The sequence below is a fragment of the Anolis carolinensis genome, chromosome 2 (assembly GCF_035594765.1).
Source record: "Anolis carolinensis isolate JA03-04 chromosome 2, rAnoCar3.1.pri, whole genome shotgun sequence".
NCBI classification, from domain to species: Eukaryota; Metazoa; Chordata; class Lepidosauria; order Squamata; family Dactyloidae; genus Anolis; species Anolis carolinensis.
The window spans coordinates 54,218,767-54,241,978 of NC_085842.1; the positions used below are offsets into that span (position 1 = coordinate 54,218,767).

The 23,212-nt window shown below is 38.0% G+C and overlaps 1 protein-coding gene across 11 annotated transcripts in view; it reads left to right on the top strand.

Annotated features, from left to right (window-relative positions):
• Window positions 1-23,212, top strand: part of itpr1 (inositol 1,4,5-trisphosphate receptor type 1) — a 288,950-nt gene that overhangs the window by 158,670 nt on the left and 107,068 nt on the right. For 7 of the 11 annotated variants that reach the window (XM_062969741.1, XM_062969735.1, XM_062969734.1 and 4 more), the window contains 11 exons: window positions 241-378; window positions 2,091-2,216; window positions 4,075-4,275; window positions 4,617-4,868; window positions 5,807-5,932; window positions 7,525-7,653; window positions 12,267-12,387; window positions 14,274-14,458; window positions 16,244-16,392; window positions 17,749-17,860; window positions 21,260-21,292. In XM_062969741.1, the coding sequence (XP_062825811.1) occupies window positions 241-378; window positions 2,091-2,216; window positions 4,075-4,275; window positions 4,617-4,868; window positions 5,807-5,932; window positions 7,525-7,653; window positions 12,267-12,387; window positions 14,274-14,458; window positions 16,244-16,392; window positions 17,749-17,860; window positions 21,260-21,292 (1,572 nt within the window). The remainder of the gene's footprint in view (window positions 1-240; window positions 379-2,090; window positions 2,217-4,074; window positions 4,276-4,616; window positions 4,869-5,806; window positions 5,933-7,524; window positions 7,654-12,266; window positions 12,388-14,273; window positions 14,459-16,243; window positions 16,393-17,748; window positions 17,861-21,259; window positions 21,293-23,212) is intronic. The other 4 variants (XM_062969739.1, XM_062969743.1, XM_062969744.1 and 1 more) reach the window with 1 other exon arrangement.

A 23,212-nucleotide genomic window follows, 5' to 3' on the forward strand; every position in this document is an offset into this window, starting at 1 on the left:
ACCCATTTCTATTCCTTCATTGTGTAATATACACAACTATGTCATAACGGCCATGTCTGCTGCATACAACATAGTGTTTGTCCATTTGTTGTTGTCATTTTGTTATAAGTTCAGTCTCTTTATTCAGTCTCTGTATATTGCTTCATTTTGTGGTCTGTTGAGGACAAGTGTTTTCTTTGTAGCCCATCTGGAAAAAGCATCAACATATTATTAGGCTCTAAAACAAATATGTCTTTACAGATTTTGCTTCGACTTAGCAAGCTTTGTGTCCAAGAGAGTATCTTGGTCAGGAAAAGTCGGAAACAGCAGCAGAGGTTGCTCCGAAATATGGGAGCTCACACAGTGGTTCTGGAGCTATTACAAATCCCGTATGAGAAAGTGAGGTTTGCATGAATCTATTACTTTACAATCTGTCAACAAAAGATTTTATCTAGATCATTCTAAAACAGTGGTTCTCAACTTGGGGTCCTCATATATTTTTGGCTTAAAACTCCCAGAAATCTTAGCTAGTGTATCAGCTATTAGGATTTCTGGGAGTTGAAGGCCAAAAACATTTGGGGACCACAGGTTGAGAACCACTGTTATTTCTTACAAGTTGTATTGTATATCAAAGAACTGGTGTTAATTTTAATACTTTAAGAAATAATTTATTTGTTATGAAAATACATTAATACTTCTATGTAATATCTTGGCCATATATAGAGGTATAATGATCAAACATGTTTAGGGTAATGACTCTAAATTTCTATTCTAGTTATCATAATTCAGTGTAGAACCTTTCAAGCCTTTTCTAACTATACTAAAGCAAACACAAAGCAATGTGGCTTTTACAGTGGTAGTCATTAACTCCTAAGTCAATCCAACTGACCAGGGAACCTGCTTTAAGGGTCCCGGATAAGGCAGTAAGAGAAGCCAAATATAACATAGGTTCCCTGATGGTTAGTCAAATCATGAGACAAAAGCAGGTATACATACCTGTTCATTGTGATTTTTTAAAAACCAACATCAAGGATATTCCTCCTTCAATCAGCAAAGGAAATGCATGAATAGATTTGTGGTTTTTGCAGTTAACATTTATGTTTAGAGGTGGTCCTGTGGTTCAAATACTGATCTTGCTGATATCTTGTTTTGGAAATTCATAGGAGAAAAGTCATGTTTTCAAAATATCTGTTTTGTTTCCAGCTAACATCTTGGTTGAAAAGAGGTTTTGTTATATATGTTATGCTATAAGCATTATCTAGATGCAAGCAAATGATTTGGAGACTAAACTTACTGGAAATGATGATTAAAGCAAAGCTAAGACAAACCTGGTCTCAGATTCCCCAACCACGTTTCCAGTGTCCATGCAGGTTCAGGAATTTGTCCAGACTTTGATTTGAAGCTATTATAGGTACTTAATGCTGACTGTAGACAAAAGAGCATCTAAATTTCATGCACCCAAGTCAGAAATGAATCATCGTAAGGTTTTGCTGTAGTTTCAAAAGATGAAGGAGTCTAAATTAATTGGTTATTAAAGTTGTCTATGTTATTGCTGGTGCCCCCGTGGCACAGCGGGTTAAACCACTGAGCTGCTGAACTTGCTGACTGAAAGGTCAGCGGTTCGAATCCAGGGAGCAGGGTGAGCTCTTGCTATTAGCCCCAGCTTCTGCCAGTCTAGCAGTTCGAAAAGATGTAAATGTGAGTAGATCAATAGGTACCACTCCGGTAGGAAGGTAACAGCGCTCTGTGCAGTTATGCTGGTCACATGACCTTGGAAGCGCCTATAGACAATGCTGGCTCTTTGGCTTAGAAAAGGAGATGAGCATCATCCCCCAGAGTCGGACACGACTGGACTTAATGTCAGGGGAAAACCTGTACCTTTACTTATGTTAATGTTATGAGGACAGACTACGTAAGTGCCTAATGTGATCATTTAAATATCAAAGAATCTTGAAAAATGTTTTGATGTTTTAAGAATTCATCCCAATTCACAGTTTTTTGAGGAAAATTTAAATATAGGTGCTGCTGATAGATTAGATGTTTGCTTAAATCCATGTTTATTCAATTGCACTTACATTCCAAACCTTGGGAATTGTTTGTTGTATTTACAGGCTGAAGACACAAGGATGCAGGAGATCATGAAACTTGCCCATGAGTTCCTACAGAACTTCTGTGCTGGAAACCAGCAGAATCAAGCTTTGTTACATAAGCATATAAATCTATTTCTGAACCCTGGGGTAAGAAGTTATTTACTGAATGCCATATGTTAATTTGTTTTTTTTTTTAGAGAGGAAAGCCTTTTATCATTTCTCCCAGATCTTTTCTTATGTAAGGTCTTTAGTTACATATAGAAACCCTCTTTTAAAATGGGACTTCCTCACCTTCCCCTATCTATTAAGACTTTTTAATTTGGAAGTCCATAATAAATTGGAATGCAGTACATTGCAGGCTGCGACTTGTGCCCCTTCACCCATACATAGTGCAGCCTTTCAGCCACATATGCAATCAGTGCTAAGTATCCTTTTTTCCTACATTCAAACAAACAAACAAACAAACAGAAAACTGTAGGGTTCAGCAGCTGACAAGACTAATGGGCCTAAATCCATGTGTTATTTCTAGCAAACATAGATCTATACAATCAATTGTGGAATTATAATTGTGTTGTCAATATCCAGAAGGATCAGAAAGATCCTGTCTGATCTAGGAAGCTAAGCAGAGTTGACTCTGATTACTACTTGGATGGAAGGTTACCAATGAATACCAGGTGCTGTAGGCTATATTTAAGAGGAGGGAACTGGCAAAACTGAATATTCCTTGCCTCAGAAAACCCCAGGAAATCCATGGGGGCAGCATATGTTTATTTGAAGACATATATACAGGGAGTCCTCATGTTACAAACAAGATAAGGTAGGTAGGCTTGTATTTGTTTATAAGTCAGAACAGGTACATTTTTAAAGTGTAACTCTATCCAAAAATGCATATATATTAGCTTTGAATAGCACAGGGAAGGGTTAACTAATACCAGGTAAAAATAAGGCATCTCTGATCTCTTCAAAGATGAGGGAGCTGACCTGGCATGCTTCACTGAAACTTGGCTGGAACAGGATAGTTCTCCAACCTAGGCCCAAGCCCTCCCAGCTGGGTACTCTGTCAGTGATCAGGTGAGGGAAAGTGGGTGGGGGGGGGGGGGATAGGTGTAGCCTATAAAGACCATCTTAACCTGACCACATTACCTACTAGGGAGCTGAATCACATTGAGTGTGTGTACCTGAGTCTGAAAACCAGGGATAGTCTGGGATTCTGTTAGTGTACCATCCACCCCGCTATCTAACAGACTCTCTGGCCAAGTTCATGGAACTGATCTTGGAGGTGTTGCTGTAATCGCCCAGACTTTTGGTTCTAGGTGACGTAAACATACTACTGGAGGCCAGCTTATTAGATGCAGCTCAGGAGTTCATGGTATCCATGACAAACATGGGCCTATCCCAATTGGTTTTCGATCCAAAGCACTCGACAGAACTGTGATTTTCATTTCGGAACATACAGATTTGTTGGCAAAGATGAGCAATACCTCTCGAGTTGTCATGGACAGATTTTTTTCTGTTCAGGGCTAGTATCATAGCTACAACCTACTCCTGTAGGGGTGGAGGACCTATTAAAATGGTCTGCCCTCAAAGGCTAATGGATCCTTTGAGATTTCAGGAGACCTTAGAGGGTTCTATGGCTGATATCACTGATGATCCTGTTGAATCCCTGGTGAATAAATGGAATCAAAATATGACCAGGCTAACAAGGCTCCCTGGTATACAGAAACCCTCAGAGCATGTGTTGTATATAGTAAGACAGAGTCCAATAAGTTTTGAGATAGATATAACAATGTCCCCATTAGTTCTTGATGCCAGAATAGTTGAAATTTCAGCTCCTTGGATCTGCTATGGCCAGGCCTACCCTTAGTCATTTCACTTGAAAGCATTATCTTTATTAGTTCTGTCTGTCGTACAGGCATAGACAATCTCGAAAACCTTCCAGAGTTTCCACGGCCTTGTTCTGGTGTTTTATTTATGTGCTTTTCTCTTTTTGTCATCCTTTTTGCAGATCCTTGAGGCAGTGACTATGCAGCATATCTTCATGAATAATTTTCAGCTTTGCAGTGAAATTAATGAGAGAGTTGTTCAGCACTTTGTTCACTGCATTGAAACACATGGAAGGAATGTCCAATATATTAAGTTCCTTCAGACGATTGTTAAGGCCGAAGGAAAGTTCATTAAAAAGTGTCAGGATATGGTAATGGCTGAGGTGAGAAGGCTGTGTACAAATCTTAAGTTTCTGGGACTATGATCTCCCTTAAAAATATTTTTGAGAAATGAAATTGATTGTGTGGGTGCTACTTTTTAAAAAGCATAGGGCTGGAGGAGGGCAAACTAAATTGTTGTGTCAATTGTGTGTGCAAAAACAAAGATTTAACACCAAAGGATTTTTTTCTTTAATAACGCACAAAATTCAAATGCTTTTGCAGTCTCACCCAGCTGAGGGAAATAGTTGGAAATGATTTATTTTTTCATGCAGGAATAAAATCGGCAAATGTTTACACGCTGAAGCGTTCATAATTTTAAATTGACCTTTTGCTTCCTGGATAGCTGGTCAACGCTGGAGAAGATGTCCTTGTTTTCTACAATGACAGAGCCTCTTTCCAGACATTGGTGCAGATGATGAGATCGGAACGCGACAGGATGGATGAAAACAGTGCTTTGATGTATCACATCCATTTAGTGGAGCTGCTGGCAGTTTGTACTGAGGGGAAAAATGTCTACACGGAAATCAAGTGCAACTCTTTGCTCCCTTTGGATGACATTGTTCGAGTGGTAACTCATGAGGATTGCATACCGGAAGTAAGATAATTGTTTTGTGTGGTAGTGCTGTTAAATGCTTGCTCAGCACATGTATTAGCAAGGGCAAGGCTAAATAACAAGATGGAACATATTATCTGCCGATACAGGAGTCATACGATATATATTTGCTTTCTTGAAATGGCGGGAAGAGAGAAATGTTGGATTTCTTGCTGTCTGATTATTTGGAAACCATGGTTGGTTCTGCAACAGTCCTCTGTTTTAAATTAGCTAATGACCTGACACATGTTGCTACTGAGTAACACTAGAGGAAAAACAAACACTCCAAAGTTAGGCTAAAGTTTAGCCCAGCTTTAATACTAACTTCTGTTGTATGAATACCAAGTATGAAATAGATAAGTCCACAACAATGATATGCACGTAGGCTAGAATTAATAATTTCAGTTTGGCCTACATTCTTGCAAATGTTATTTAGAAACTACAGTTTTACCTGTGCATTATTTTGAAATATGTCTCTTTTTCTTTCCCTCATGGGTCTTTTCTTCATTTTGCTAATTCTAGAAATATTTTATTTCTGATAACCAGATCTAATGTTTAACAACTGATTCTTCGTCATTATTATACCAAAGCATGAGAGTTACCCTTAATGGTCTTTCATTTTTCCTAAATTAATGGAAAAACTGTAGAAGCAGCATTTAATCCTGCTACATTAAATTGAGACTGATATTGTTGGACTCTGGTTCCCATCTGATGTAGCCAGATTGGCTAGTAGTCAAGGCTAATTGAAGCAGGCATTTAGCAATCTCTAGAAGGTGAAGAGGTTCTGTCACCCTGTTGTAAATGGATATTATTAGAGGAACAACCAACTTTTACTCCTATTCATAGCAGATGTCCAGATATTGCTGAGATCTAGTTTATTTCCTTTTTACAATTAGAGGTAGATGTTTTTTCATATGTGTGCAATGTTTTCGTACCTCCAGGTTAAAATTGCCTATATCAACTTCCTAAATCATTGCTACGTAGACACAGAAGTGGAAATGAAAGAGATTTATACGAGCAATCACATGTGGAAGCTTTTTGAGAACTTCCTTGTTGATATCTGTAGAGTAAGTGTTTTCTTTTATAACTGGAAATATTATTATAATGTCATACAGTGTATACACAATCCTGGACACTATTTATTATTTATCATGTAGAGCTGTTACCTTTTGCTTCTGTTTCACTTGAATCCTTTGCCTACATTTGGATTCATGTCGTGGCCCTCCAATTCATTTCATTTCTGACTTATGACATTTCTGACTTTTGCCCTACCGATACCTCTAAGGGCAAACCTATCATTGGTTTTTATGGTAGAATTTATTGAGAAGCGTTTTGCCTTGCCATCCTCTGAGGTTGAGAGTGCATGACTTTCTCAAAGACATCCAGTCAGTTCCAGTTGGTTTCAAACCTTAGTTCAGTGATCAAACCTCTACACCAGACTAGCTCTTTTGATACATGTAATGCCTGAAGACAGCGCTCCATGTAGTCATGTCGGCCACATGACTTTGGAGGTGACTATGGGCAACACCGGCTCTTCAGCTTAGAAACAGAGATGAGCACCAACCTCCAGAGTTGGACACAACTTAATGTCAAGGCAAAACTTTTATCCTTACCTTAATGCCTGAAAAATATCTATATGTATATCTATGGAAGCATATGAAAACTCCCCATAATGTCAAGGTTTCATAGGGTTATTTTGGCAATAATTTGGAAAGATTTGCCCCTTTCTTCTCTTGATGTACTTTTGAATTTTAAATACATTATTACTATATCACTCTTCAAATAATAACACAGTCCAACAAAAAAAATCTTGTCTTGGTTTTTAGACCTATTCCTGGAGTTATTTAGGTTGCTGATTCAGAAAATTGCATTGGATAAATAGACCATATCAGCAGATCTATCTAGTTTTTTAGATATGGTTATCATGATTTTCTGTGGACGAGCAGGTGACAACTGGTAGATGCCATATGTTCTGTGTCTCAAAAACTAGAGCTGATAGGGCAAAACTGGTGCCATTTTTGGAATCAGTGGGTCAGATATACCCAGAAACAGATTTAACATTTGAGGCACCAAAATGAATGTTGGCCAGCGTACCCAATGCAACATGGTTTAAATGATTAAATAACAACTGACACAAATGCTTTAACCATTTCCTGTAACACTTTGAAGCTCTACTACTACCCTTGTGCATATTGCATTAAATGTATGTGGAATAGAAGTGTGCAACCAAACATTGAACTGTATCCAAACTCTTTAAAGGAGTGTCCCTGTTAAGAATTCCAAACAGCCATTTTCTCCAAAAGTGAACATCTCACCCCAGCATACCAGATAGTTCTTCTTTTCTGGTGTCAGTTACATTATGTAGCTGTGGAGTGTGCTCAACCCTCAGTGAGATGTTTTGGGACTGGGCAATTTTTCCATTTGCTTTCAACTCCCCTAAGGTTTCTCATGCTTCTGAAAACCTGGGAGCTCCCTTCAGTCTGCTGATCCCTCTTGTTCTGACTGCAGTTCTTAAGGCCTAAGTTCATTTTTAAAGGAAGAATGTGTATGTTGTATTCCATCTACGGTATAGGACAGTTTTGCCAGTTTTTGTTTTGCAAGGCATTATCATACCTGCATTGCTGTTGTTGGCTTTTTAAATGACTGAATTGTTTCACAGACCTGTAACAACACCAGTGACAGGAAGCATGCAGATTCCATACTGGAGAAGTACGTGACTGAGATTGTGATGAGCATTGTTACGACTTTCTTCAGTTCCCCATTTTCAGACCAGAGCACAACATTACAGGTAAGTAATGAATAGGGACATTGATATAGAGTTTGACTTGTTTACCTTTTTTCCTACATTACCCATCTGGATGCTTCTGGAGAGGCCACAAGCAGGACACATGGTTGTTCCTTTGTGTAAATTCTGCAGTGTGACTATACTTGCGTGATATATCTCTAGGATTTTCAGAGCTGAAGGACAAAGCCTCCAATATAACTAAGCAAAGATCTTCAGAATGGTGAGAGCAAGGAAGGCAAGGGCTTTCCCTGAAAAGAATATCATGATTTATTGCTTCCAGCACAACACTCTCTTACTTATGCTTGCTGAGGATTTCTCCTGGTGTTTGTCTCAAATGTTGGAGTGGATACTATGCAACTATTCCCGTTCTGAGACACAATTCTGATGCCAATTGGGTTTCCAGTTATATTTCTGTGTCAGCTATCAGTCTTGCCTAGTCATCTGCAAATGCATCACATATGTCATTGGTAATGTTCCTTGATTAAACAAGGAAAGAGAGGCATCTAGTAACATGCCACAGTGTGTTTCCATAGTCAGCTGAAAGAGCGGATAAACCAGTGATTGGTGTTAGGAAAGTGTTAGAACAACAGAGCTGTTTGTCCCATGCAGCCTGCCATGTGACCTCTAGGCAAGACATGCCTTTAGGAATTGTATCTTGTCTTCAGTTTTGAAGTTAGATTCAGTTAACCATTTGGTTGCCTTCAATAAATAGGAGGCTGCAAAATATCTTGAGTTCTGCTTATCGAAGTACAAAAGGCAATGGCCAGCATAGGATGAACATGCACTCAATTATTTATGCACTAACGTACATATTTTAACTATGTGTAGCCATTGAATTTCTGCCAATTGTTGTAAGCCGCCCTGAGTCCCTTCGGGTAAGAAGGGCGGGATATAAATGTTGGAAATAAATAATAAATAAAAATTATGGCTAATCTATAAGGAATCACATTAGTAGGGATTTTCCCCCTGTTTTCCTTTGTGCCATTATATACATGATTGACTTGCCGTTTTCTCCCATTCCCAGGGAGATGTGTGGAAGCCTTGACAGATGCCTATCAGCTTTTGTCACAGTAACAATGAATGGCTAGATTCAGTGACACTGTATAGTAGAGAGAAATTGTAAGAAACTCCCATTAATATTTGAGTAGTTTAAATATTTTTTACTTCCTTGCAGGAGATGGCCCTTCTCAACCTTTACAATTCCTAATTGCTTTCATTCTTATATTTAGCAATAGCTAGCAAAAACTAATCAAAATACAGAAAAATAAAGTCAGATGGATGTGAGATGTCAACTATAAATGCTGCATTTTAGCCAATCTGGCAGCTTGACAGTAATATACTGCTTTTGAAATACTAATTATCACACCTCTCAGCATTAGGACAATGGCACTGTTTTGGCAATCTATAGTGCCGTGATCTGTTTTCCACGCAGCCTACAGAATTCCACTTTCTATGCCCTATGTCCTACTCAATGTGCCCCTTTTCCCTCAATTTAATAATTATGGCAGCATGATTTTAAAAATGAAGTGAAATAGGAAAGGAAAGGGAAACAACCTGCTTGGGAGTAATGGGGGACAGGAGGTGAATGGTGCCCACTGATGACACATGACTTCTAGCTTGGAGCAGAAAGGACTGGGCACTCAGTAATGGGAAGACAGCAATACTGAGAGCCATTAGGTGCACTGTACTAATGGATAGGATGCAATACAACAGCAGTGGTGTACTTATGTAATTGGTAATATTTTTAGTCAATTTAAAGGGCACCTGTAGAGTCATTTCAACAGGACTGTTCAAAGTTTCATGCCATTCTCCCATCAAACCTAAGACATTTTTCCAAAGTAACAGGAAGTAATGGAAAAGCAACACTTGTTATTTTTATGGCATTGTGAGCAGTAAAATGAGTAATCTGAACAATTTGCTTTTGAAAAGTAATTTTTCTAGGTCTGCTGTATCATAGCATGATTGTTTAATACAATTTCCACACTCATGCCTATGCAGTAAACATACAGGCTCACCACTAACTTCTGATTGTTTTAAAATATAATGGTTTATCCTTCCTTTTTGAAGAGAGGAAATAGCCTGAACATTTTTTTTAAAAAAAATTGTCAGTATAATGTAATTAAATGTAATTTATGATGTCACACTTCCAAAGAGGTATGGAATTCTTTAGGGTCCATTTTCTTCCAACACAATACCTCTGTGTCATGTTTTGATGCTATTCCTGACATAGGTAGGAAAGGGAGTTGCATGATGGATCTACACTAAATTCAGACTAAATTGGGAGGGGTTTCCCATCGTATACTTTTCGTTTCATTCTTGTTTCCTTTTTCTCCTTTCTAGTGCTCTTAATGGGAGGAAATTAATTATGTGTATTGGCATATTTGTGCAAGGTTTGTCTTGGAAATAGGGCGTCTTGGGACGCCCAGAAACACCCATTGTGCCAGGGCGGGGCAAATTACTTGCTTAAGGAAAGCTTCCTGCTGCTGCTACACAAATCTTTTTAGTATCAGTAGTAGTCTCTCAGGGCCCTTCCAGACAGACCCAAAACACGGGACCTGTCTTGCTTTTTCCTGAGGCGTCCAAATGATGCCTCAGGTAAAGGCGAATTAATGCAGAGTAAAACGGCTTTTCCTAGTTTACATTAATTAAACACTTCTGAAGATCCAAACCTTAAGCTCTAAGATCTGGGTCTTTAGAGGTGAGGGCCCTGTAGGGACTGACTCCCGGAACTGCTAAGCAGCCATTCTGCTTCTTCAGGCTCTCAAAAGCCTGGAGGAGCAGGATGATGCCCCCTCCCTTCCCAGCCCCCCATTTTGCACCCAAAACCTGCAGGTAGCACAGGCCCCTCTCTATTGTCCTCCTGATGCGAGAAAATGGTGTGTCAGGAGGTGGTGGTGGGGGGAGGAATTTCTCATCTAGTAAATTTTGGGGGTGAAATGGGTGGCTGGAGGGAGGTTGGATGGCATCCCGAGTAAATTTTTGGTTGATCCGGGATGCCATCTATCCCCCTCTCCCAGGAGCCTAGAGTTTTGGGTTGGGGGTGGGGTCTAGAAACCAAGAGAAAGCAGGTTGTTTTAACCCACTTCCTCTCGGATTTTAGCATAGTATAGAAAGGCCCTCGGGTGATGTTCCTGGCAAATAGAGACGCTAAGGGATGTTACTTAAATAATTTAAATACAGTTTGGGGTGCTTTAAGAAGCTGTTTTTTAATTTCTGTGTTTCTGCTTTGACAGATTGTACTAAGGATACTCGTTTAAAACATGTTTTCCCCTTTAATCCTTTCCTACTTTCTCAACATAACAGAGATCAGTTTTTGTCAAACTGAAGGAGGTATTTTATGTAGTTGCTATGCATTGTGTTTTTATGTTAGTATCATCAACTCTCAGTAGCTAGTCAAGATGCTTAAGCTATAGATAGCATTATATTCAAATATTTTCCAAAGCTGATATGTGTGTTTCCTGCAATATAGATGAAAGCTATTTTGCTTCTTAATAGAACATAAACATAATGGAACATAATCTCTGCTACAGTATAGAAAAAATAATTAGTTTAGAAATGCTTATATAAAAGAATATTTGACATAACAGTACTCTTCATTTCCCATATTTTTTTCTGGGAGGAAAATATATGTGATTGATCCATATTCATTAGTTAACTTGTTTTCACACCTGAAGCTAGAAATGAGTTTGCAGGTATTCACAATGTATAAATAGTGGTCCAAAGTGATCTGAATAATTACTTTATAATTTAGAAATATTTTTGATTGTAAAGTAAACACAGTATTAACATGTTACTTGGTGATTATGTACTTTATGCTGTTTTGATCTTCATGCTTCATATTAGTAATGGCAGAGAGACACCTTCTGGTCAGTTGTAAATTGAATTGCTTCTCTGTCACCAAATTCTTCAAAACCAAACTGGAGACACAATTTTCCATTAGCTTTGGTTTAGAAGACTGTCTTCTGCACTAGCACATTTTTAAGCTTGACAGTCTGAGTTAATTGTAACCACGGCTTTACAGTATATGTATAACTTAGGACTGTCGGAGTTTTAATAGTAATAATTACTATTATTATTATTTCACAGTTTGAGGCAGGCTACAACACAGTTAAAACACATTACCATAAAATACATATATAATTACACATAAAATAATATATTAAAATACATAGTAAAAAAGTTAATATACAGTACAAATAGAATTTAAATTTAAAATTTAAATTCAGAAACAAATAGTTATTTTGCTTGAAATAGTACGCTGCACTAATAATAAGATAGAAAGAGTACGACATGAAAGAATACAGTATAAATCTGCTTTTAAAAACTATTATTAAGGAGTATTTAAGGTGTAATTTAAAACAATTTCCCCAGATCTTCAAAATCAGGTAAAATATGCCATGGAAGAGCCTTGGTATAAGAGTCAGAAGTGACTTCTAATTTCATTTCTAAATGGATAATGGATAGAAAGGGATACAGAATGACTCACTCCTCCAGTATATGTATGTACTAGCAGACCCCTCAGTTTTGCTGAACATAAGAACACTTTCTGACCCTTTCCACATGCACCCCTCCAAAAAATCGTTCTGGACTTACCTTTATCGTTTGCTTGTTTTTAGACTCGCCAGCCTGTGTTTGTGCAGCTCTTGCAAGGTGTATTCAGGGTTTACCACTGCAATTGGCTCATGCCTAGCCAGAAGGCATCGGTAGAAAGCTGCATTAGAGTACTTTCAGATGTAGGTAAGAAAACTATATGTGTATATGAATGTAAACAAATGCATGTAAGCCCTTTTTATTTGATGATCTGACTGAATGATGACAAAACTCAATTACAGTAGAGTCTCACTTATCCAAGCTAAACGGGCCAGCAGAAGCCTCGATAAGCAAATATCTTGGATAATAAGGAGGGATTAAGGAAAAGCCTATTAAACATCAAATTAGGTTATGATTTTACAAATTAAGCACCAAAACATCATGTTTTACAACAAATTTGACAGAAAAAAGCAGTTCAATATGCAGTAATGTTATGTTGTAATTACTGTATTTACGAATTTAGCGCCAAAATATCACAATATATTGAAAACATTGACTACAAAAATGGATTGGATAATCCAGAAACTTGGATAAGTGAGGCTTGGATTAGTGAGACTCTACTGTATTTACAATTACAAGAGTTAAAGCTATGAGTGGGTTATGTATAAGAGTCTGTGTGTGTGTGTGTGTGTGTGTGTGTGTGTGTGTGTGTGTGTGTGTGTGTGGTCTGCCTTTATGTCTAAGATACATATTTCTTAGAGTGGTGAATTGACAGAACTTTATAAATTAACAAAATATTTTGGCTTTAGCATTCTTCATTTGATAAAAATAAAAGTGGACTGGGTCCAGATTACAGATTTACTTCTTGTGCCTGTGCATTTGTTTGTTTAGTTCTTTCCAGCCTACTTGTATTTTCTCCCTTTTGGTGCAGTTTAGGGGAAATGATATTAAGGTGATGTCTTGCCAACCTGAAATTTATGCTGCTCTCCAACAAAGATGACTTTATTAAACATTATTTTTTCTTATAAATTACTCCAGTTATATGTTCAGATTTTGCTAATTCCAACTCCATGTTCTCCTGTGTGTTTTTACCAATATTTGCTTAGTTTAAAGTTGCTTCATGTTCCCCCATCTGAAGCAGTATAAACAAGTTGTGTAAATGAATATATGTTTCTCCCTGAAACTGACTTGAACTTCCATTAATAAAAATAGAAACATGAATCTAGTTTCATGCCCTAGTGGATGCATTGTTAAACTATCCTTAAACAATATTGGGAAGAATTAACTTCTCAAATTCTGAACTGGGAGCATATTTTTAAATGTGTCACGTACGAGGGGCTCTTTTCCTTTTGTGGGAATACATTTTGGGGGCATTGCAGACTGCTGATCAATTTGTGTCCTTTTCGCATGTTCCTCTTCACAAGCAGGTACTAGAAAGCACATATTATGTTCTACAGACAAAAGAAGAAACAAGTATTTTACGTGTCAGGGCAACTTTCTGTAATATATGAGATAGTAGATATTACATAAAATACAGTAGAGTCTTGCTTATCCAACATAAACAGGCCGGCAGAAGGTTGAATAAGCTAAAATGTTGGATAATAAGGAGGGATTAAGGAAAAGCCTATTAAATGTCAAATTATGTTATGAATTTACAAATGAAACACCAAAACATGTTTTACAACAAGTCTGCCACTTGTTTGGGAGTGTGGCTGCACTTGTGTTGTTGTTGGGCTTGTTGGCCCGCTGCCCGTTGCTGCCTAGAGAAACAGCTGTGGAATCGGGCAGGAGACAGACTGCATGGGATAATACAGAAGGTTGGATAAACGATGGTTGGATAAGCGAGAGACTACTGTAATAATAATTATAATCATAATCATAACATTATTCTTATAACCCACCACCATCTCCCTGAAGGGACTCAGGGCGGCTTACATGGGGACCAAGCCCAGCATAAACAAGGAATACAAAGTTACATAATTAAAAACATATAACAAATAAACAATATAATTAAAATGATTAAAACTGGAAACTAAAAACATCAAAATACATCAATCAACACCAACCAACAAAATGTACTTTGTCTTTTTCAGCAAAAAGTAGAACAATTGCTATTCCAGTGGATCTGGACAGCCAAGTCAACAATCTCTTCCTGAAATCACATAACATAGTACAGAAAACAGCCATGAACTGGAGGATGACAGTAAGGAATGCTGCAAGGAGAGACTCTGTGATGGCTGCTTCAAGGGATTATCGCAATATTATTGAGAGACTGCAGGTCAATAAGTATTTCAGTGTCTATTTTTTAACATTGACATTATATTTATATGAACCAATGGCATTAGGGTCTTGATCATGGTGTGCTGTATTCAAGTCAGCCTTAGTGGCCATACATGCCTGATTTTCAAGACAGTGTCATATTCTAATTTAATTCAGGAAAGTGTAGCCCTGAACTCCAATTTACATCCCTCCAAAGCCCTTAGAATCCCTAATTTAAAAAACATCTAACTTTTTGTGAGCTTTTTGTTGTCTGAGGGCCCTTCCCGATAGGCCCTATATCCCAGGATCTGATCCCAGGTTTTCTGCTTTAAACTGGACTATATGGGTCCACACTGCCAGATAATCTGGGATAAACAGAAAACCTGGATCAGATCCTGGGATATAGGACCTGTCTGGAAGGGCCCTGAGAAGCAATCCAAAAGTGAGTAAAGTGCCTGCAATTACATTTTGTTGTTGTTTATTCGTTCATTCGCTTCCGACTCTTCGTGGCCTCATGGACCAGTCCATGCCAGAGCTACCTGTCAGCTGTTGCCACCCCCAGATCCTTCAAGGTCAAGCCAGTCACTTCAAGGATACCATCCATCCATCCATCCATCTTGCCTCTTCCTTTTTCCTTCAATTTTCCCCAGCATCATTCTCTTCTCTGAGCTTTCCTGTCTTCTTATTATGTGGCCAAAATACTTGATCTTTGCCTCTAATATCCTTCTCTCCAGTGAGCAGCTGGGCATTATTTCCTGGAGTATGGACTGGTTGGATCTACTATACGTAACAATTACACTAAGTAACAATTTTTTTTAAAAAAAAATCATGTTCCTGGTTTGGAAGTGTTATTTCCTATTCAATTGTGCGATTTTTACTTTGAAAGTGGTTGTTATACTCTAGAAATTTTGGTTTTTGTGGCTGACACAAACTGTGTTGAATTGATTGAGACTGTATGAGATAGTCATTGAAAAACTATAGCAATATGTGCTGCAGGATGTCCTGCAAAAACAAAGTTTCTGCAGTTTAATAAACGTTTTTCATGTTTTTATGATAGAACCAATTACGAAATCAAATTTATAACCCTGGAACAAAAACCGTGTTACGTAGAGTTATAGAAGTTTAATTGTGTTAACTCATCACTCCCTAAAATGACATTTTTGAGGCTGAAAATTAGTCTGAAATGGCAATTAGAGGTGATACTTTTTTCTATGTTCTACCAAATGCCAGTGCAATTGGTACTCTCTTGCTTTAATGATACTGTAGTCATTGAAAATTGATTGCCTCTCCACACAAAAGCTATGTTTGATGTGATACCTGTGTTCACCAGCAGAGTGCAACCCAAAGACACCAAACTGATGGAAATTTATCTAGTAGTAAGACAAGTGGAAAATAAGAGAAAATGTTCCCCTGGGTTCCAACCCATCTTGTCCTCTTTGTGAACACACTGTTTCATTATCTCCTTGTTCACAAAGTATTTATTGTCTTTATTGTCACTTTAATACTTCTGTTTACAATGGGAATGCTTCTGGAACATGGCCATACAGAAAAGTCACAGCAACCCAGAAAGAACACTGTTTACAATGAGAAAGAACAAGTATGAAGTCTTTAGTGTTAGTGATACAGTTTTTGAATGGTCCAACATTTGCAATGGCAAGTTCTTTTGTTAGACAGGAGACATTTATTCTTCAACATTAGTGGAGTAAGCAGTAACCGCAGCCATCGGCAGCACCTTTTTTGATAAAAGAAGGTTTTTCATCTTTATTAATACTCCCTTATCATAATTGTCATATCTGCACTTTAGGATATAGTGTCAGCCTTGGAAGATCGCCTGCGCCCGCTTGTCCAGGCTGAGTTATCTGTGTTGGTGGATGTCCTTCATAGACCAGAGTTGCTCTTTCCAGAAAATACAGATGCCAGAAGGAAATGTGAAAGCGGAGGCTTCATTTGCAAGTAAGTAATGCTGGGTGTATTTAAATTCATTTCAGTTTGTTATCCATTGAGCTATCATTTGTATTTATTAAACATTTATTAAATAAAACAGACTGCTATTGCTGCTAAGGCCTACAGATTCTGGATACAGATAATAGGTTTGTATCTAGAGAAAAGTCTTTCTACATTGCATGTTTTGTAAGAGGCAGAGCTATATTGCCCATTCAGCCTATTCAGGAAGTGTCCAGGATCACTTTGCCCATGTAAAACAATGATCAATGGGTCTCTGTGATTCATTCTAGCCATATGGATTGTATACGGGGGACTTTGATAACATTTCCATTTTCTTCTCCTGTAGTTTGATGAGTAGAAAACCATTTTTATGAGTGGTGTATGGATATAATTGAAAATACCAGTTCCAGTTCCAAACCAGCATGTTTTGGAAACAAAAATAACATGGCATGACATTACCATGCACTTGAGTTTTCTCATTCCAAGTCATTACACTTGATTTAATTATCATAGTGATATGGAGATGAAAAGGATGGTTATTTTCTGTCATTTTTATTCATTAGCCATTATGGGAGAAGATGGAATTAAAAAAAAACCCAGGACTGTTGCTTCTGATGACATCTTTCTTTCTCAAATAGCATCTCATTTTACTCGTCCTGTAAAGTTCCTAGATCCATTAAATACTTTTCTGTTGGTTGTAGGTAATTACACTGTCTATGGTTTGTTTTGTTTTTCCTTTAGCACAGTCCACACAAAAGAATTTAATAACGCTTTATAAAGAAATAGTTGTAAATTGTGAATCCTGATTCTATGCGTAGGGTTTCCAAATGTGTGGTTTGGAAACCCTTAATCATTTTAGTTTCCTTATTGATGTAGTCTTTGGGGTTGTTGTATGTATTTCGGGCTGTGTGGCCATGTTCCAGAAGCATTCTCTCCTGACGTTTCGCCCACATCTATGGCAGGCATCCTCAGAGGTTGTGAGGTATGGATAAACTAAGTAACTTACTTAGTTTATCCATACCTCACAACCTCTGAGGATGCCTGCCATAGATGTGGGCGAAACGTCAGGAGAGAATGCTTCTGGAACATGGCCACACAGCCCGAAAGACATACAACAACCCTGTGATCCCGGCCATGAAAGCCTTCGACAACACGATGTAGTCTTTATTCCCTCAGTGCAGATCTCATTTCTCACATCTATTCCTGGTAGCAATGTAAATTTGAGTAAGTGCAGAATTTGCCACATGTTGATCTATTGTATAATGTCTTCTATCCTTAACCTTGATATAAGTAGCGACAAATGCCTTCCTAAATGATTAGAGGTTATAATGTTGAAATAAATTGTGATCAATTGGTTGTTTTCAGGTTAATCAAGCATACTAAACAGCTGCTGGAAGAAAATGAGGAAAAACTTTGCATTAAAGTGTTACAGACGCTCAGAGAAATGATGACCAAAGACAGAGGTTATGGAGAGAAGGTACTTTTATTTAGTCTGTCATTCTGGATTTTCAGTCTTTTCAACATAGTAAAAGAAACATGTTGAATCTAATTACAGCATTTTCCAAAGATCACACCAGCATATGCAGTTGAATTGCTCTTATTTATGACTGTTGGACTCCGAAGGCATTTCAGTTACTTTTTTTCCTCACTGTAGAAGGATAATGTTAATTTGATAATTCCGTCTTTTATCCCATTCAGACCATGAAAGGAGAGCTTAATTCTACATGGTTTTCTTTCAAGCCTTTTCACTGGATTCACAATTCAATTTACTCTGTAACCATTGTTGAAGGGATCTGTCATCATATGGTAATTGATAATTTCAGTAATATAAGACTTCAAGCCATCTCTTACAAGTGTAAAATTTGCTTCCCTTTACATGAATTTCTCTTAGATGAAAATGAAGCTGTTTTGGATTTGAAATCTGGGGACATATAAGCCCATGTGTGTTTCTGCAGATCTCTCAATCCTCTTCTTTTTCTTCATCCACGCAGTCGTTTCCGACTCTTCATGACCTCATGGACCAGTCCATGCCAGAGCTCCCTGTTGGCCGTCGCCGCCCCCAGTTCAGGGAACAATAAAAAATGGGAATACATATTGTAGAAATGAGGGAGTCCAAATCATTCTATTACTCAGGTCAAAATTTAAGAAAGAATTCCATGGCTTCCTTCTGCCAGCTTGCAGCAGACTCCAAAGCTTTTACATTGTATTTGGTTCCATACTTCATTTACTTATGCCTCAAACAGCGGAAGCGTACATGAAGAATAAAGAGGAGGGTCGTTGCTTCTACCCTCCTACTTTTCTTGTCCTCAATCAGAGGTGGGAGAAGTGAAGCCATGTGTAGTCTGCCAGACCCAGTTTTGCTACATCGGGAACCTTCTCAACAAAGCAAGGTCACCTTTGATGTGGAGTTGTGTATTTATAGGGAAATGTGGGTTGCTGCAGGTCTAGAACAATTTTGTACAAATAAATAGGAATGGTGGTTCTCTGAAGAGCTGCTGCCATTTCAACAGCCTTTGGAGAACTACATTCCCCATTCTCCTCTGGGTTGTGCACCCCATATAACTACGCTCAGGGAAAGCATTAGAGGCACTGATACTTGTTAGAGATAGTGGGAAACATTTTTTTTGGCTTGTTAAAAGGGTATTTAAGCCATGGGAAGATTTCAGCAAGAGTAGAAACCCTTTTTTTGGATGAAGGGGCAGATTTAGTTTTAGAGAAGTTAATCTGTCATTGATTTATAGTTAAGCTCAGGAATATATTGAGCAGAGAAGGCTCAAGTCCTATCTTGTTGGAGTGAAAAAGGGAGGGACACAATTAGCCTCTGGGTTTGTTTTGTTATCACCTGGATAATTCTGAAGCTCTTGAACAAACAGATGTAGAAATTCAACAGACATATTGCATGACCATTAGATACAAAGGGCTAATTCAGAGTTAATTGACATGGATTGCTTTTGGAGGTTCATAGAAATACATTTACAAACCTCGTGGATTTTGCAAATAGTCTCTGGGACCATATTTACTTTGAACAGCTGCCCTAGAATCAAATACCCTATTTAGAATGACCTTTTTTCTGGATATCTAGATATAAGGGATATTAGTCTTTTTTGTTACAGGAGTGACCAGAACATGTTTCATTATTAGCAATCAAGCTGGTGAAATCCCATCATGATTCACAAAGGCTGGTGATTCACATACGCTGCTATATAATCCAGATTATCAAATCAAATAATCCAGATTATGTGCTTTGAACTGGATTATAGGAGTCTTCACTGCCATATAATCCAGTTCAAGGCAGATAATCTGGATTTTATATGGCAGTGTAGATGGGGCCCGACTCCCTCTTAAAGTCATTTTGTGATCTGAGTTGGTGTTAAGAATCCCCCTCCCCCATGGCCCTATACTTCCCAAATGTTTTCCAACTTGTTTGTGTTGTCCAGGTCTCTAGGTCAGGCTGGACCTGAACTGCCCGATTCTCATCTAGGACTCACACAAATCAGTTTGAAGCAGCCTGATCCTCTTGGTTATTTGGAATGCATTTGAATCAGTTGCACAGCCCTAATTTTAAATAATTTCAAATAGTTGAGTAGTGAAAGATATTGATTCCTTCAATGCATTATAACACAAGCAAGTGTCTTGGATGAGAAATGGGGGATGGTTTGACAAGAAAAACTACAGAGTTGTGAATATTACCAGAGTTTTACTGATCTAATTGTATATGTGGTATAGTAGCAGAAATTTGTCAGATAATCTGAATTGGAGGAGCACAGCCTTCTCCTAGTTGTTTTTAGACTATTTCCTGCTTGGTCCATCCATGCCAGTTTACCAACTGTAGCATGGAGGTATTAATTTTGTACCATTATAAGAAACCAGAGTTGTGAAGTTCCTGGTGTAACACAAAGTCGAATAGTTTTGTAGTAGGGATATGAATTTTCCAGTTTTTTCCTCATATGCAAGATCAAATAATTACTATAGTTGTGTTCCTGTTGCAGGAGAAAACGACTCATTCCCCTCTTTTTCTAGTATTCTCCCCATATTTCAATGTTCTAAAGTGTTCCAGGGGAATTATTCTAAATGCATGCTTTGTTTGCATTTAGGTTTTGTGTTCTTCTAGAACACTTAAGGGACTTTGAATACCAGGAGAATACTATGCAGAACACTCCCTGCTCTTAATTTTCCCAACAGCGTTTCCCAAATGTTAGGAAACACACATTTTAAACTGGAAATCAAATAACTGAGGACATGCAGTGTAGCCCCTTGTAGAAAGACACATGGTGTTGTGACATTTAAAAAACCCTCACCAATGGCTACATCGAACGATGCTCCCTAGGGGAGTGGCGGCATATGAATAATAAATAAATAAATAAATAAATAAGTTGTTATGCTATTGTTATTAATTTTTCCCCCACAACTGATGTGTCCTGCCTCTCATTATAGTATATCATATATGGTCCATATAAGAATCCTCATGTAGAAACAGGAGTTTTATTGCATGCCTGTCGTTAAAGGTACAAATGGAAAGACAACAAATCTTAACCTTGCATCCAGCAATGAAAAAAGGCATTCATTGTTCAATGCCATAAAACATGCTTTTAAGTAGAATGATGCCTTTTCATTCCATTGATATAACTGCTTGGCACTAAACGTTTGAGGACATGATTGTGGGCTAAATGTTTTGCAGGCTTGAATTTTGTCTATTTTAGCAAAGTGGCATAATTTCATGCACACTCCTGTACAATAGGAAGCACAATTGTATAGAATAAAATAACTGAACAATACAAGATTAGAGTTGAGTTGTGAAATGAGTCTTAATACCATATGGTTTTCTTGAATTAATGCGTTTTTACTTTCTCTCTTCTTCCTTTCCCCCCTTTTCTAGATGGTTGCACTTGGTGGATTGGATAATGCAGAGGTCTTACATTTCTTCCTTCCTTTCTTTTATATAAAAAGTCTTCCGTGGTGGTACTCTTGTGAATGTACCCCTGTAGTCTGTGGTGTTGTCTTGCTGATGTTTAAACTTTGTGATTCATGTACTTGTTCTAGTGATGTAGTCAAGTGCAATGTGCTGTGTGTCTTCGGTGAAATTTTAATAATTTAATTAAATTGTCTATTGTTATTTGTCTGAATGTTCTCTTTGGAGTCAATCGTTTTGTTTTTCTTTGAAGGATATAGTGCTGAAAGGATTTCCCAGGGGCTGGAAGTGCTAGGCAGCCAAGGCAAAAACAACAAAAAAGTGTATTAACGCCTTCAAGACTATCATGAGTAGTTTGGCCTGTTTGTTTCATGGACTATTGATCAATAATAATTCAGAGAAGCCGGGGTACAAAAGCCTATGCCAAGTAAAACTCAATCTTTTTTTATGTTGCCACTAGGATGGTGGAAGATCAGGTGTTATCTGTGTTATTGCCAGTCAACAAACGTAAACCTATAGATTGTGTTATAGAATTAGGTGTACAAACATGAAGTAAAGCCCAAGATCAATCAATTATCTCATCCTTGGTTCACCACTGAGAAGAGGAAATGTCAACTAGATCCTTGCAAAAAAATGGCAAGTGTCCCATGGGATGTTCCCTCCCACAATTGCATCTGAAAGAGTTTTTTTTTTAATCTTTCAGAAATGGTTTATAATTGGGGGGGGGGGGGGGTGTCATGAGTTGTGATATCCGAGCTTGAAAATTGGATATTCTGAGGTACACAGATGGAAGTAACTGAAGTCTGCACTTATGTAAAATGTTGAATTAATAGAAGTAAATGTTAAATTTAGGCCACTGTTGCTATTTCATTCCAGTTCTCCTTGTCTAATACATAAAAGGGGGTAATTTTAAAATAGTTTAGTAAGTAGCTAGAATCTACCTGGCTCAGTTTGTTCTAAGACTTAAGAATTCTGTAATTCAGCAAATCATTAGAACAAATTATATTTGTTCTAGTCATGTCATACCATATACATTAGGTAGTTTTTTGAAGGGGGAACATTTATTTAAAATAGGGATGAGCAAAATGGGCTACATGTGGCTCCCAGGGCCCACCAAGAGTTTAAAAAAATGTTCCAAATTTACCACTAGTTGTTGTGAGTAGCATTTCTACCACTTTTGAAGGCCACCTGGAGCCCTGGTGGCAAAGTGTGTTAAAACACCGAGCTGCTGAACTTGCAGACCGAAAGGTCCCAGGTTCAAATCCCGGGAGCGGAGTGAGTGCCCGCTGTTGCTCCAGCTTCTGCCAACCTAGCAGTTTGAAAACATGCCAATGTGAGTAGATCAATAGGTACCGCTCCGGTGGGAAGGTAACGGTGTTCCATGCAGTCATGCTGGCCATATGACCTTGGAGGTGTCTACGGACAACGCCGGCTCTTTGGCTTAGAAATGGAGATGAGCACCAACCCCAAGAATCAGACATGACTGGACTTAACGTCAGGGGAAACCTTTAAGTTTTACCTGAAGGCCACCTAAACCTTCTAAATTTTAGAAGGATACTATTCCATTTTTGGTTGGGGATCCTTAAATAGTAATAGCTTTTTGTGCATTCTGGCCCTTTTGGAAGTGGTAATATTGGTCTTCAGCTCTGCTGCCAACATAACATGCCATTCAGAGTTCATAACTACCATTTAAATGTCACCAGATATGTGCCAACATTACTGTTGGGGAATCTTAACACCTAGATGCCTCCATGTTTTTGGAGGAGATCCCAAATCATGTGGCACCTTTGCTGGATTTTTTTTTGTACTAATACTTGTATACACACATGCACCCCTCTCTTCCAAGTGAACACCAAAAATAAGATGAACCACTTGAAAGGTGTTTCATTTTGTAGTCTCCTATTTGCTATAAATCAGTTT